The 14,800-nt window shown below is 62.7% G+C and overlaps 1 protein-coding gene across 1 annotated transcript in view; it reads left to right on the forward strand.

Annotated features, from left to right (window-relative positions):
• The first annotated feature begins 298 nt into the window (after window positions 1-298).
• LOC121274177 (metabotropic glutamate receptor 6-like) overlaps window positions 299-14,800 on the forward strand; it is a 96,481-nt gene continuing 81,979 nt past the window's right edge. Inside the window, exons 1-4 of the mRNA XM_041181377.1 lie at window positions 299-751; window positions 3,051-3,267; window positions 10,972-11,107; window positions 12,026-12,180. Coding sequence (XP_041037311.1) covers window positions 299-751; window positions 3,051-3,267; window positions 10,972-11,107; window positions 12,026-12,180 — 961 coding nt within the window. The remainder of the gene's footprint in view (window positions 752-3,050; window positions 3,268-10,971; window positions 11,108-12,025; window positions 12,181-14,800) is intronic.

Below are 14,800 nucleotides of genomic sequence, written 5' to 3' on the forward strand. Positions count from 1 at the left end.
GAGCTGAGCCGTAAACTTCACCGTAAACGGGGAGCTCCGGCTTATGCGGCGGGAGGATGCAACGCAGCAAAGCGTTGCGTTGGTGGCTGAGGGGAGGGAAGCGGGAGGGTGGGGGTTAAGTCCAACGTAACTAAGATGAAGTGAAGTCAAAGCGAACCCTCGGTACCTGATCTCCTGGTGGCTGTTTTGTTGTTACAGGCGTGGTACGAGCTGGTTGCTAATGTCCGGGGAAGGAGCGGGGAGAACCATGAGTGGTGGCCTGGTCCCTGTTGGGTACCGCTGGGTGGTATTGGCGGTGATGGTGTGGGTCCTGAACCTGTCGCCGAGTGACTCCCACCAGGGGACCCAGCCACACTCCATCAAGATCGAAGGGGACATCACCCTAGGGGGTCTCTTCCCCGTCCATGGCAAGGGTCCGGTGGGGGTCTCGTGCGGCGACATCAAGAAGGAGAAGGGTGTCCATCGGATGGAGGCCATGCTCTATGCGCTGGACCAGATCAACGGCGACCCCGAGCTCCTCCCCAACATCACCCTGGGCGCTCGGATCCTGGACACCTGCTCCCGAGACATCTACGCCCTGGAGCAGTCGCTGACCTTTGTCCAGGCCCTGATCCAGAAGGACACCTCGGACATCAGGTGCACCAACGGGGAACCCCCCATCATCCCCAAGCCGGAGAGGGTGATCGGAGTGATCGGGGCCTCGGCCAGCTCGGTGTCCATCATGGTGGCCAATGTGCTGAGGCTGTTTGCAGTTAAGTGACGGCTACAGGGGTTGGGGAGGGGGGGTGGTGGGGGGGGGCGAGGGGGGAGGGTGGGGGATGAGGGGAGGGGGTGGGGGGTGAGGGGAGGAGGTGGGGATGAGGGGAGGGGGTGGGGGGGGTGAGGGGAGGGGGTGCGGGGTGAGGGGAGGGGGGTGGGGGGGGTGAGGGGAGGGGGTGGGGGGGATGAGGGGAGGGGGTGGGGGGGGTGAGGGGAGGGGGTGCGGGGTGAGGGGAGGGGGTGGGGGGGGTGAGGGGAGGGGGTGGGGGGGATGAGGGGAGGGGGGTGGGGGGGGGTGAGGGGAGGGGGTGCGGGGTGAGGGGAGGGGGTGGGGGGGGTGAGGGGAGGGGGTGCGGGGTGAGGGGAGGGGGTGGGGGGGGTGAGGGGAGGGGGTGGGGGGGATGAGGGGAGGGGGGTGGGGGGGGGTGAGGGGAGGGGGTGCGGGGTGAGGGGAGGGGGTGGGGGGGGTGAGGGGAGGGGGTGCGGGATGAGGGGAGGGGGTGGGGGGGGTGAGGGGAGGGGGTGCGGGGTGAGGGGAGGGGGTGGGGGGGGTGAGGGGAGGGGGTGGGGGGGATGAGGGGAGGGGGTGGGGGGGGTGAGGGGAGGGGGTGGGGGATGAGGGGAGGGGGTGGGGGGGGTGAGGGGAGGGGGTGGGGGATGAGGGGAGGGGGTGGGGGGGGTGAGGGGAGGGGGTGGGGGGGATGAGGGGAGGGGGTGGGGGGGGTGAGGGGAGGGGGTGCGGGGTGAGGGGAGGGGGTGGGGGGGGTGAGGGGAGGGGGTGGGGGGGGTGAGGGGAGGGGGTGGGGGGGGTGAGGGGAGGGGGTGGGGGGGGTGAGGGGAGGGGGTGGGGGGGGTGAGGGGAGGGGGTGGGGGATGAGGGGAGGGGGTGGGGGGTGAGGGGAGGGGGTGGGGGGGGTGAGGGGAGGGGGTGGGGGGGGTGAGGGGAGGGGGTGGGGGGGGTGAGGGGAGGGGGTGCGGGGTGAGGGGAGGAGGTGGGGGGTGAGGGGAGGGGGTGGGGGGTGAGGGGAGGGGGTGGGGGGTGAGGGGAGGGGGTGGGGGATGAGGGGAGGGGGTGGGGGGGGGTGAGGGGGGAGGGTGGGGGGTGAGGGGAGGGGGTGGGGGGGGTGAGGGGAGGGGGTGGGGGGTGAGGGGAGGGGGTGCGGGGTGAGGGGAGGGGTTGGGGGGTGAGGGGAGGAGGTGGGGGGATGAGGGGAGGGGGTGCGGGGTGAGGGGAGGGGGTGCGGGGTGAGGGGAGGGGGTGGGGGGGGTGAGGGGAGGGGGTGGAGGGTGAGGGGAGGGGGTGCGGGGTGAGGGGAGGGGGTGGGGGGTGAGGGGAGGGGGTGGGGGATGAGGGGAGGGGGTGGGGGGTGAGGGGAGGAGGTGGGGGATGAGGGGAGGGGGTGGGGGATGAGGGGAGGAGGTGGGGATGAAGGGAGGGGTAGGGGGATGGGGAGGAGGTGGGGGATGAGGGGAGGGGTTGGGGGATGAGGGGAGGGGTTGAGGATGAGGGGAGGGGTTGGGGGGTGAGGGGAGGAGGTGGGGGATGAGGGGAGGGGTAGGGGGATGAGGGGAGGAGGTGGGGGATGAGGGGAGGGGGGGGGATGAGGGGAGGAGGTGGGGATGAGGGGAGGGGTTGGGGGATGAGGGGAGGGGTTGGGGGATGAGGGGAGGGGTTGGGGGATGAGGGGAGGGGTTGAGGATGAGGGGAGGGGTTGGGGATGAGGGGAGGGGTTGGTGGATGAGGGGAGGAGGTGGGGATGAGGGGAGGAGGTGGGGATGAGGGGAGGAGGTGGGGATGAGGGGAGGAGGTGGGGATGAGGGGAGGAGGTGGGGATGAGGGGATAAAGACAGGTCATTTTTATTGGTCACTCTGGATGTGATCCCACGGCTCCCTCAGCACTGACCCTCCGACAGCGCGGCGCTCCCTCAGCGCTGATCCTCCGACAGTGCGGCGCTCCCTCGGCGCTGACCCTCCGACAGTGCGGCGCTCCCTCAGCACTGACCCTCCGACAGCGCGGCGCTCCCTCAGCGCTGATCCTCCGACAGTGCGGCGCTCCCTCGGCGCTGACCCTCCGACAGCGCGGTGCTCCCTCAGCACTGACCCTCCGACAGTGCGGCTCTCCCTCAGCGCCGACCCTCCGACAGTGCGGCGCTCCCTCGGAGATATAGGATGACCTCTCTCTTCATAGGGGTGGTAGTGGGTGTTGAGGGTGGTGGTTACAGGAAGGTGATTAAGTTGATGACCTACAGGACATGAAGCTTAACTCTTGCCGTCTGCTGCCCTTCTCCAGATACCCCAGATAAGCTACGCTTCGACAGCTCCTGAACTGAGTGATAACAATCGCTACGACTACTTCTCGCGAGTGGTTCCCCCAGATTCATACCAGGCCCAGGCTATGGTGGACATTGTTAAGGCTCTGGGCTGGAACTATGTCTCGACCATCGCATCGGAGGGGAATTACGGAGAGAGCGGGGTTGAAGCATTCTCCCAGATCTCCAGGGAGGCAGGTAAGCTGCTCGCTGCCGGCATCCTGATTTCAGCAGGGTCATGGGGACAGGGCCGAGGGGGCCAGGGTCAACGCTACCGTGTAGGACGTTCACTCTCCACACCGGGACCCTCACTCCCATCATCGTCTCCCTCAATCCCATCACCGGGACCCTCACTCCCATCATCATCTCCCTCAATCCCATCACCGGGACCCTGACTCCCATCATCGTCTCCCTCAATCCCATCATCATCTCCCTCAATCCCATCACCGGGACCCTCAATCCCATCACCGGGGCCCTCACTCCCATCATCGTCTCCCTCACTCCCATCACCGGGGACCCTCAATCCCATCACCGGGGCCCTCACTCCATCATCGTCTCCCTCACTCCCATCACCAGGACCCTCACTCCCATCACCGGGACCCTCACTCCCATCATCATCTCCCTCACTCCCATCACCGGGACCCTCAATCCCATCACTAGGACCCTCACACCCATCACCGGGACCATCACTCCCATCACCGGGACCCTCACTCCCATCATCGTCTCCATCACTCCCATCACCGGGACCCTCAATCCCATCACCGGGACCCTCACTCCCATCATCGTCTCCCTCACTCCCATCACCGTCTCCCTCACTCCCATCACCGGGGACCCTCAATCCCATCACCGGGGCCCTCACTCCCATCATCGTCTCGCTCACTCCCATCACCGGGACCCTCAATCCCATCACCGGGACCCTCACTCCCATCATCGTCTCCCTCACTCCCATCATCGTCTCCCTCACTCCCATCACCGGGGCCCTCACTCCCATCACCGGGACCCTCACTCCCATCACCGGGACCCTCAATCCCATCACCGGGACCCTCACTCCCATCATCTTCTCCCTCACTCCCATCACCGGGACCCTCAATCCCATCACCGGGACCCTGACTCCCATCATCGTCTCCCTCAATCCCATCATCATCTCCCTCAATCCCATCACCGGGACCCTCAATCCCATCACCGGGACCCTCAATCCCATCACCGGGACCCTCACTCCCATCATCTTCTCCCTCACTCCCATCACCGGGACCCTCAATCCCATCACCGGGACCCTGACTCCCATCATCGTCTCCCTCAATCCCATCATCATCTCCCTCAATCCCATCACCGGGACCCTCAATCCCATCACCGGGACCCTCAATCCCATCACCGGGACCCTCACTCCCATCATCGTCTCCCTCACTCCCATCACCGGGGACCCTCAATCCCATCACCGGGGCCCTCACTCCCATCATCGTCTCCCTCACTCCAATCACCGGGACCCTCAATCCCATCACCGGGACCCTCACTCCCATCATCATCTCCCTCACTCCCATCACCGGGGACCCTCAATCCCATCACCGGGACCCTCACTGCCATCATCATCTCCCTCACTCCCATCACCGGGACCCTCAATCCCATCATCATCTCCCTCACTCCCATCACCGGGGACCCTCAATCCCATCACCGGGGCCCTCACTCCCATCATCGTCTCCCTCACTCCCATCACCGGGACCCTCAATCCCATCACCGGGACCCTCACTCCCATCATCGTCTCCCTCACTCCCATCACCGGGGACCCTCAATCCCATCACCGGGACCCTCACTGCCATCATCATCTCCCTCACTCCCATCACCGGGACCCTCAATCCCATCATCATCTCCCTCACTCCCATCACCGGGGACCCTCAATCCCATCACCGGGGCCCTCACTCCCATCATTGTCTCCCTCACTCCCATCACCGGGACCCTCAATCCCATCACCGGGGCCCTCACTCCATCATCGTCTCCCTCACTCCCATCACCAGGACCCTCACTCCCATCACTGGGACCCTCACTCCCATCATCGTCTCCCTCACTCCCATCACCGGGACCCTCAATCCCATCACCAGGACCCTCACACCCATCACCGGGACCATCACTCCCATCACCGGGACCCTCACTCCCATCATCGTCTCCATCACTCCATCATCGACTCCCTCATTCCCATCACCAAGACCCTCACTCCCATCACCGGGACCCTCACTCCCATCATCGTCTCCCTCACTCCCATCACCAGGGACCCTCAATCCCATCACCGGTACCCTCAATCCCATCACCAGGACCCTCACTCCCATCACCGGGACCCTCACTCCCTTCACCGGGACCCTCAATCTTATCATCGGGACCCTCACTCCCATCATCGAGACCCTCACTCCCATCACCAGAACCCTCATTCCCATCATCGTCTCCCTCACTCCCATCATCAGGACCCTCACTCCCATCATCGTCTCCCTCACTCCGATCATCAGGACCCTCACTCTCATCATCGTCTCCCTTACTCCCATCATCGTCTCCCTCACTCCCATCATCGTCTCCCTCACTCCCATCATCGAGACCCTCACTCTCATCATCGTCTCCCTTACTCCCATCATCGTCTCCCTCGCTCCCATCACCGGGATCCTCACTCCCATCATCAGGACCCTCACTCCCATCATCGTCTCCCTCACTCCAATCATCAGGACCCTCACTCCCATCATCGTCTCCCTCACTCCCATCATCGTCTCCCTCACTCCCATCATCGGGACCCTCACCCCCATCACCAGGACCCTCATTCCCATCATCGTCTCCCTCACTCCCATCAGCATCTCCCTCACTCCCATCATCAGGACCCTCACTCCCATTATCGTCTCCCTCACTCCCATCATCGAGACACTCACTCTCATCTTCGTCTCTCTCACTCCCATCATCCTCTCCCTCACTCCCATCATCAGGACCCTCACTCCCATCATCGTCTCCCTCACTCCCATCATCAGGACACTCACTCCCATCATCGTCTCCCTCACTCCCATCATCGTCTCCCTCACTCCCCTTACCGGGATCCTCACTCCCACCACCGGGACCCTCACACCCATCATCTTCTCCCTCACTCCCATCATCGTCTCCCTCACTCCCATCGTCTCCCACCTCACTCCCATCATCGTCTCCCTCACTCCCATCATCGTCTCCCTCACTCCCATCATCGGGACCCTCACTCCCATCACCAGGACCCTCATTCCCATCATCGTCTCCCTCACTCCCATCAGCATCTCCCTCACTCCCATCATCAGGACCCTCACTCCCATCATGAAGACCCTCACTCCCATCATCGTCTCCCTCACTCCCATCACCGGGACCCTCATTCCCATCATCGTCTCCCTCACTCCCATCAGCATCTCCCTCACTCCCATCATCAGGACCCTCACTCCAATCATCGTCTCCCTCACTCCCATCATCGAGACCCTCACTCTCATCATCGTCTCTCTCACTCTCATCATCATCTCCCTCACTCCATCATCGTCTCCCTCACTCCGATCATCGGGACCCTCACTCCCATCATCGTCTCCCTCACTCCCATCATCGTCTCCCTCACTCCCATCAGCATCTCCCTCACTCCCATCATCAGGACCCTCACTCTCATCATCGTCTCTCTCACTCCCATCATCGTCTCCCTTACTCCCATCATCAGGACCCTCACTCCCATCATGAAGACCCTCACTCCCATCATCGTCTCCCTCACTCCCATCACCGGGACCCTCATTCCCATCATCGTCTCCCTCACTCCCATCAGCATCTCCCTCACTCCCATCATCAGGACCCTCACTCCCATCATCGTCTCCCTCACTCCCATCATCGTCTCCCTCACTCCCATCATCGAGACCCTCACTCTCATCATCGTCTCTCTCACTCCCATCATCCTCTCCCTCACTCCCATCATCAGGACCCTCACTCCCATCATGAAGACCCTCACTCCCATCATCGTCTCCCTCACTCCGATCATCGGGACCCTCACTCCATCATCGTCTCCCTCACTCCGATCATCGGGACCCTCACTCCCATCATCGTCTCCCTCACTCCCATCATCGGATCCCTCACTCCCATCACCGGGACCCTCACTCCCATCATCAGGACCGTCACTCCCATCATCATCTCCCTCACTCCCATCATCGGGTCCCTCAATCCCGTCACCGGGAACCTCACTCCCATCATCAGGACCCTCACTCCCATCATTTGGACCCTCACTCCCATCATAATCTCCCTCACTCCCAGCATCGTCTCCCTCACTCCCATCTTCGGGACCCTCACTCCCATCATCAGGACCCTCACTCCCATCACCAGGACCCTCACTCCCATCATTGGGACCCTCATTCCCATCATCGTCTCCCTCACTCCCATCATTGGGACCTCACTCCCATCATCATCTCCCTCACTCCCATCATCATCTCCCTCACTCCCATCATCGTCTCCCTCACTCCCATCATCGTCTCCCTCACTCCCATCATCGGGACCCTCACTCCCATCACCAGGACCCTCATTCCCATCATCGTCTCCCTCACTCCCATCAGCATCTCCCTCACTCCCATCATCAGGACCCTCACTCTCATCATCGTCTCTCTCACTCCCATCATCGTCTCTCTCACTCCCATCATCGTCTCCCTCACTCCCATCATCAGGACCCTCACTCCCATCATGAAGACCCTCACTCCCATCATCGTCTCCCTCACTCCCATCACCGGGACCCTCATTCCCATCATCGTCTCCCTCACTCCCATCAGCATCTCCCTCACTCCCATCATCAGGACCCTCACTCCCATCATCGTCTCCCTCACTCCCATCATCGAGACCCTCACTCTCATCATCGTCTCTCTCACTCCCATCATCCTCTCCCTCACTCCCATCATCAGGACCCTCACTCCCATCATGAAGACCCTCACTCCCATCATCGTCTCCCTCACTCCGATCATCGGGACCCTCACTCCCATCATCGTCTCCCTCACTCCCATCATCGGATCCCTCACTCCCATCACCGGGACCCTCACTCCCATCATCAGGACCCTCACTCCCATCATCGTCTCCCTCACTCCCATCAGCATCTCCCTCACTCCCATCATCAGGACCCTCACTCCCATCATCGTCTCCCTCACTCTCATCATCGGGACCCTCACTCCCATCATCGTCTCCCTCACTCCCATCATCAGGACCCTCACTCCCATCATTTGGACCCTCACTCCCATCATCGTCTCCCTCACTCCCCTTACCGGGATCCTCACTCCCACCACCGGGACCCTCACACCCATCAATGGCTCCCTCACTCCCATCATTGGGACCCTCACTCCCATCATCAGGACCCTCAATCCCATCACCAGGACCCTCATTCCCATCACCGTCTCCCTCAATCCCATCATCGTCTCCCTCACTCCCATCATCAGGACCCTCACTCCCATCATCGTCTCCCTCACTCCCATCATCGTCTCCCTCACTCCCATCATCAGGACCCTCACTCCCATCATCGTCTCCCTCACTCCCATCATCGTCTCCCTCACTCCCATCATCAGGACCCTCACTCCCATCATCAGGACCCTCACTCCCATCATCGTCTCCCTCACTCCCATCACTGTCTCCCTCACTCCCATCATCAGGACCCTCACTCCCATCATTGTCTCCCTCACTCCCATCATCACCGAGACCCTCACTCCCATCATCAAGATCCTCACTCCCATCATGGGGACCCTCACTCTCATCTTCTTCTCCCTCACTCCCATCATCGTCTCCCCCACTCCCATCATCTCCCCACTCACTCCCATCACTGTCTCCCTCACCCCCATCATCGAGACCCTCACTCCCATCATCGTCTCCCTCACTCCCATCATCAGGACCCTCACTCCCATCATCGTCTCCCTCACTCCCATCATCGTCTCCCTCACTCCCATCATCAGGACCCTCACTCCCATCATCAGGACCCTCACTCCCATCATCGTCTCCCTCACTCCCATCACTGTCTCCCTCACTCCCATCATCAGGACCCTCACTCCCATCATTGTCTCCCTCACTCCCATCATCACCGAGACCCTCACTCCCATCATCAAGATCCTCACTCCCATCATGGGGACCCTCACTCTCATCTTCTTCTCCCTCACTCCCATCATCGTCTCCCCCACTCCCATCATCTCCCCACTCACTCCCATCACTGTCTCCCTCACCCCCATCATCGAGACCCTCACTCCCATCATCGTCTCCCTCACTCCCATCATCAGGACCCTCACTCCCATCATCATCTCCCTCACTCCCATCATCGTCTCCCTCACTCCCATCATCGGGACCCTCACTCCCATCATCGTCTCCCTCACTCCCATCATCGGGACCCTCACTCCCATCATCGTCTCCCTCACTCCCATCATCGGGACCCTCACTCCCATCATCGTCTCCCTCACTCCCATCATCAGGACCCTCACTCCCATCATCTTCTCCCTCACTCCCATCATCAGGAACCTCGTTCCCATCATCGTCTCCCTCACCCCCATCATCGAGACCCTCTCTCCCAGCACTGGGACCCTCACTCCCATCATCGTCTCCCTCACTCCCATCATCGTCTCCCTCACTCCCATCATCAGGACCCTCACTCCCATCATCATCTCCCTCACTCCCATCATCGTCTCCCTCACTCTCATCATCATCTCCCTCACTCTCATCATCGGGACCCTCACTCCCATCATCAGGACCCTCACTCCCATCATCTTCTCCCTCACTCCCATCATCAGGAACCTCGTTCCCATCATCGTCTCCCTCACCCCCATCATCGAGACCCTCTCTCCCAGCACTGGGACCCTCACTCCCATCATCGTCTCCCTCACTCCCATCATCGAGACCCTCACTCCCATCATCAGGACCCTCACTCCCATCATCGGGACCCTCACTCCCATCATCGTCTCCCTCACTCCCATCATCGAGACCCTCACTCCCATCATTAGGACCCTCACTCCCATCATTGGGACCCTCACTCCCATCATCTCCCCAGTCACTCCCATCATCGTCTCCCTCACTCCCATCACTGGGATCCTCACTCCCATCATTGGGACCCTCACTCCCGCCATTGAAACCCTAACTCCCCTCAAGACCCCCACCCGTTTTGGGACTCTCACTCCCAATGAGACTCTCAGTCCTGACACCATCAATTCTCTCTCAGCCAATGTACGTCTGTTTGTCGATGACCATGTGGGCGAGGGGGGGGCAATTTTGAGCGGCATGTTGCCAGCAGTTGAGTGGACCCACCCAGAGTCCAAGAGACCCCCGCACAGTGCACCCCCGGGGAATCTTCCTCCCCCTTCCCCTCTGTACTCTGAGTTATTAATTTAACTTTACCCCTCCTGTGTGCGCCCTCCAAATTGAGGCTTCCTATTGGCCCGGCAGCTTACGAGGATGGCGAGTAGGGGGATGAGTGCGGGGAGAATGGCGAGTCAGCCCCTCTGTCCACAAAACCTGGGTTCGAGGCCCCCTCCCCCGCCTCTGCCCGCCCCACAACCTGACGTCCTGACATCTGTGGGGCCCTGAGGCCTACGATAAAGACCTTGCCCTGTGGGTTGGCAGCTTTTGAGGGGTGGGTGTTGGGGGCGTAAATCCAGTTCGTCAAACCAGCCGGGGATAAATGGCTCGCCCGTCTGGACATGAAAGCGTTGCGCTGTTGACGGTGGAGGCCAGACACTCCCACCTTGCCCCGGCCCGGCCTACCTGTGGCTCCCCAGCCTCCCGGGGACGGCGCCGTTCAAGATGGTGGCTCGCCGCCCGCTTCTCTCGCCCTGGCGGTTAGGCCGAGGCTCCCAGCAGCCCCAGGGGCAGTGCGGTTTTGGACGTTTGTCTCTCTATCTCTGGCCTTGCCCTGACCCTTGTGCCCTCTGTGTCCCACAGGCGGGGTGTGCATCGCGCAGTCCCTGAAAATCCCTCGGGAACCCAAGCCGGGCGAGTTCGAGAAGATCATCAGTCGGCTGATGGAGACGCCAAACGCCCGGGGGATCATCATATTCGCCAACGAGGACGACATTCAGTAAGGCCCGGCCCTCGGCTCATTGCTCGTGGTTGCTCTTGGCAATCGGCCAATCCCCCACCTCGGCCCTGCGCCTCACTTCGACACCCCCCTCCCTCCCCCAACTCCGAGGCCTGCTATTTATCATTCTCCTGCCCGCCTTCCTCCTCCTCCTCCTCCTCCTCCTCCTCCTCCTCCTCCTCCCGCACCTCACCCCCAGCCCGCCCCCCCCACCTCGATCGCCTCCATCTTTAACCCTCCCCCCCCTCGATCCCGTCGCCTCGCTCCCCCACTCTCGCCGCCCGCCCCCTGAATTCGGGGGAGGGGAGCCTTGGCCAACGTCAGCCCAAGTGACGGGCTGATCGGCTGCGAGTGGCCTCACAAGCTGGCGGAGGGGGGAGGTGGGGTTGGGTGGTGGGGCGGGGGGGCAGGGGTGGTGGAAACACCCAAGTCGAGTTGCCGGCCACGCTCTCTTCCCCCAGCCCCCCCCCCCCACCGCCGCACTCTCCGTCTGTCGGGCGGGGTGGGGAGGGCCGCTAATCATGACCTCTGACCTCTCCCTCAGCCACGCCTCATGGGGAATTGGGGGGGGGGGGAGTAGCGGGCGCGGTGGGTGAGCAGGGGAGGGGGGTGGGTGACAGGCCCACCCCCCCCCACCACCCCCTTGTGGTTGTCCGCCTCCTTCCTCTCCGTTCCCCCTCCCTCCCTCCCTCCCTCGTCCCCTCTCTCCGCCGTCCATCGCAGCCCCTCCCCCTCCCCCCCCTCCTTCCATTGCTGCACCACCACTGACCCCCCCCCCCCCCAGTACCACACCCACCGCCTGACCCACCCACCTCCATTCCTACCCCCTACCCCCCCCCCACCCCACCCACCCCCGCGCACCCAACCACGACCCGACGTTTGGCCTTGACGTACGAAATTCTGTCTCTGGTTCCGCAGGAGGGTCCTGGAAGCTGCCAACTTCGCCAACCTGACCGGGCACTTCCTGTGGGTGGGCTCCGACAGCTGGGGGGCCAAAGCCTCCCCCGTCGCGCACCAGGAGGAGGTGGCCGAAGGGGCGGTCACCATCTTGCCAAAGCGAACGTCCATCGAGGGTAAGGAACTGCGTTTCCCCCCCCCACCCCCCCACTTTCCCCCGCTCCCCCACCGCCCACCCACCTCCCGCTTACCCAAACCCAAACCTCTCGCTGCCCAGTGCTCCCCGACCTCCCCTTGCCCCCTCACGCCCACCCCTCCCCGGCTTCCCCAAACCCCGGCCTGGTCCAGGAGAGTCACGGGCTCTGCTCGCGGCCTACCGGGCCGATTGAAGCCTGGCCGTCAGATTGGTGGGTTGGGGTGGGGTGCCGTCGGCGGGCACATCGGGGCGGGCGGGACCTCCCCGATCCCCCTCCCCCCACCCCCCCAACCTATCCCACCGCCTCCCCCACCCCCGGGGACCGAGGGGAATGGGGCTGGGGTGGAGAAGCGGTGGTCAAGCATGCTGCCATGAAGGCCTAAGCCGAGCAGCCACCTCGAGAGCCCCCACGCCCTCCCCACTGTCCAGACCCTCACCAGCTGGGAATGGTGCCCCCCCATCACCCACCCCCGCTTTAGGGGGTGAGCGGGGAGTGAGTGAGGAAAGGGTGGGAGAAAAATAAGCCAATTTCTGGAGGCCCTGAGTGGAGCCTGAGTCCCTCTCACGGGCTGGGCCTACCCTGTCAGAGGCGGGGGGACTTCAACCACTCGGAGAGGCTGGGATTGACCTCCTCGGAGCAGAGAAGGCCAACCCAGGAGGAGGGCCTGAGGCCTACCCCCGCTACTCAGTTTGACCCAGTCCGTCCTGGTCCTTAACCCCCTCCTCCCATCCTCCCTCATCTGAATCTACCATCGTAACCCTCTATCCCCTTCTGCCTCGTGTGATCCACGCCCCCCCCCCCACCCACCTAAACACTATTCACCTTGACCCCTCCCTGTGGGAGCGAGTTCCACATTCTCCCCCCCCCCGCCGCCGGCTCTCTGGGTAAAGACGTTACTCCCGGATTCCCCTCGATCGGATTTCTCGGGGACCGTCTCGTATGGACGGTCTCTAGTTCCGCTCTCCCCCACGAGAGGAAACACTCTCTCCGTCCCCACTCGATCCAAACCTTTCATCACTTTAAAGACCTCGATTAGGGGCACCCCACCCTCACCCCCCCCAACCCTTCCTGGGATCATCCTCTGTTAATCTCCGCACCCTCTCCAGTGTCTCGATACCCTTTTTATAACATGGCGGCCAGAACCCGCCCGCTGCGCGGTCTAACTGCGATCCAGGTGGTGAGAGGTGATCTTATTGAAACATGTCAGATTCTGAGGGGAGGGGTTTTGACAGGGTGGATGCTGAGGGGATGTTTACCCCCCTCATGGTGGGGGGGGGGGGATGTAGAACGAGGGGAGGGGGAGGGGGCACAGTTTCAGAATGAGGGGTCTCCCATTGAAGACGGAGATGAGGAGGAATTTCTTCTCTCAGAGGGTGGTCAGTCTGTGGAATTCTCTACCACCGCCCCCCCCCCAACCAGAGAGCAGCGGGGGGCCGGGTCACTGAATATATTCAAGGCCGAGTGAGACAGATTTCTGATTGACGAGGGGGGATTCGAGGGTAATGAGGGAGGGGGGACAGGAAAGCGGAGTCGAGGCCTCGGTCTTATCGAATGGGAGAGCAGGGTGGAGGGGCCAAATGGCCTCCTCCTGCTCCGAATTCTCGTGTTTCTGTGCGGCACCGGGGGATTCAGGGAGCTGGGTGGGGGTGGGGGTTGGGGGGAAGCAAATCCCCGGCTCAGTGGCTCTCGTTCCCGCCTTCGGGCGCTGAGGGTTCTGGGTTCGAGCCCCGCTCGCGGCGTTCCTGGCGTGTGGGAGACGAGGGGCGTCAGGTGGAGGGGCAGTAAAGCCTCCCACCATTCCCGAATTTTTTCAACCCACCCGCCTCAGCCTTTGGTGACTTTACCCGAAACTCCAGAGCTGAATTGGGGCAGCGGAGTTCTGGGTCCCCGCACTCTGGTGGGGGGAGGGCTGTCGAGGGTCTCGGGTCGGGGGGGGGTGGGGGGGAGGATGTACCAGGAGGGTTCCCCAGGGGGACGAGGGGGACTTCAGTCCACGTTGGAGGGACCGGAGGAGCCGGGATTGTTCCCCTCGGAGCGGAGAAGGTTAAGGGGCGGGGGGGGTCACTGAATCGAAGGGGGGGGTTCAAAATCACGAGGGAGGGGGTCTTGAGTGTGGGATGGATTGGACAAACCTTTCCAAGAGCCAGCAAGGGGACGATGGGCGGAAGGGCCTCTTGCTGGGCCTCGCCGGTTGGGTGGGGGGGGTGGGATTTGACCCTTTCTGGCAGGGCCGCGGGCCTGAAGGTCAAGCGCTTCCACCACCACCCCCTCCACCACCCCCTGCAAGCTCAGGCCGCTGCAAGGGCCAGAGAGCTGCCGGCCAGTCCGGTTGGCTAGCGGCTTCCCCGGCCGGTGCGGGGGGAGGATTTGGAGGGGGTGGGGGTGGGGGTTGGAGGTCCTGCCCATTGCGCGAGGGGGAAATGGCCACCGGGTTGCCAAGCAGGCCTCAGCCTCAGTCGGAATTCCCACCGCCGTTGCCAATGGCCTCGGGCCTATCGGTGGATGCTTCAGTCGCTGCCGCACCCCATCTTCACCACATTGGGGAGGGCCTCTTGCCCGACTCTCTTCCCTGCCAAAGCTGGGTGAGCGTTCCCGCTTC

This window comes from Carcharodon carcharias, assembly GCF_017639515.1.
Source record: "Carcharodon carcharias isolate sCarCar2 chromosome 35 unlocalized genomic scaffold, sCarCar2.pri SUPER_35_unloc_1, whole genome shotgun sequence".
Taxonomy (NCBI): domain Eukaryota; kingdom Metazoa; phylum Chordata; class Chondrichthyes; order Lamniformes; family Lamnidae; genus Carcharodon; species Carcharodon carcharias.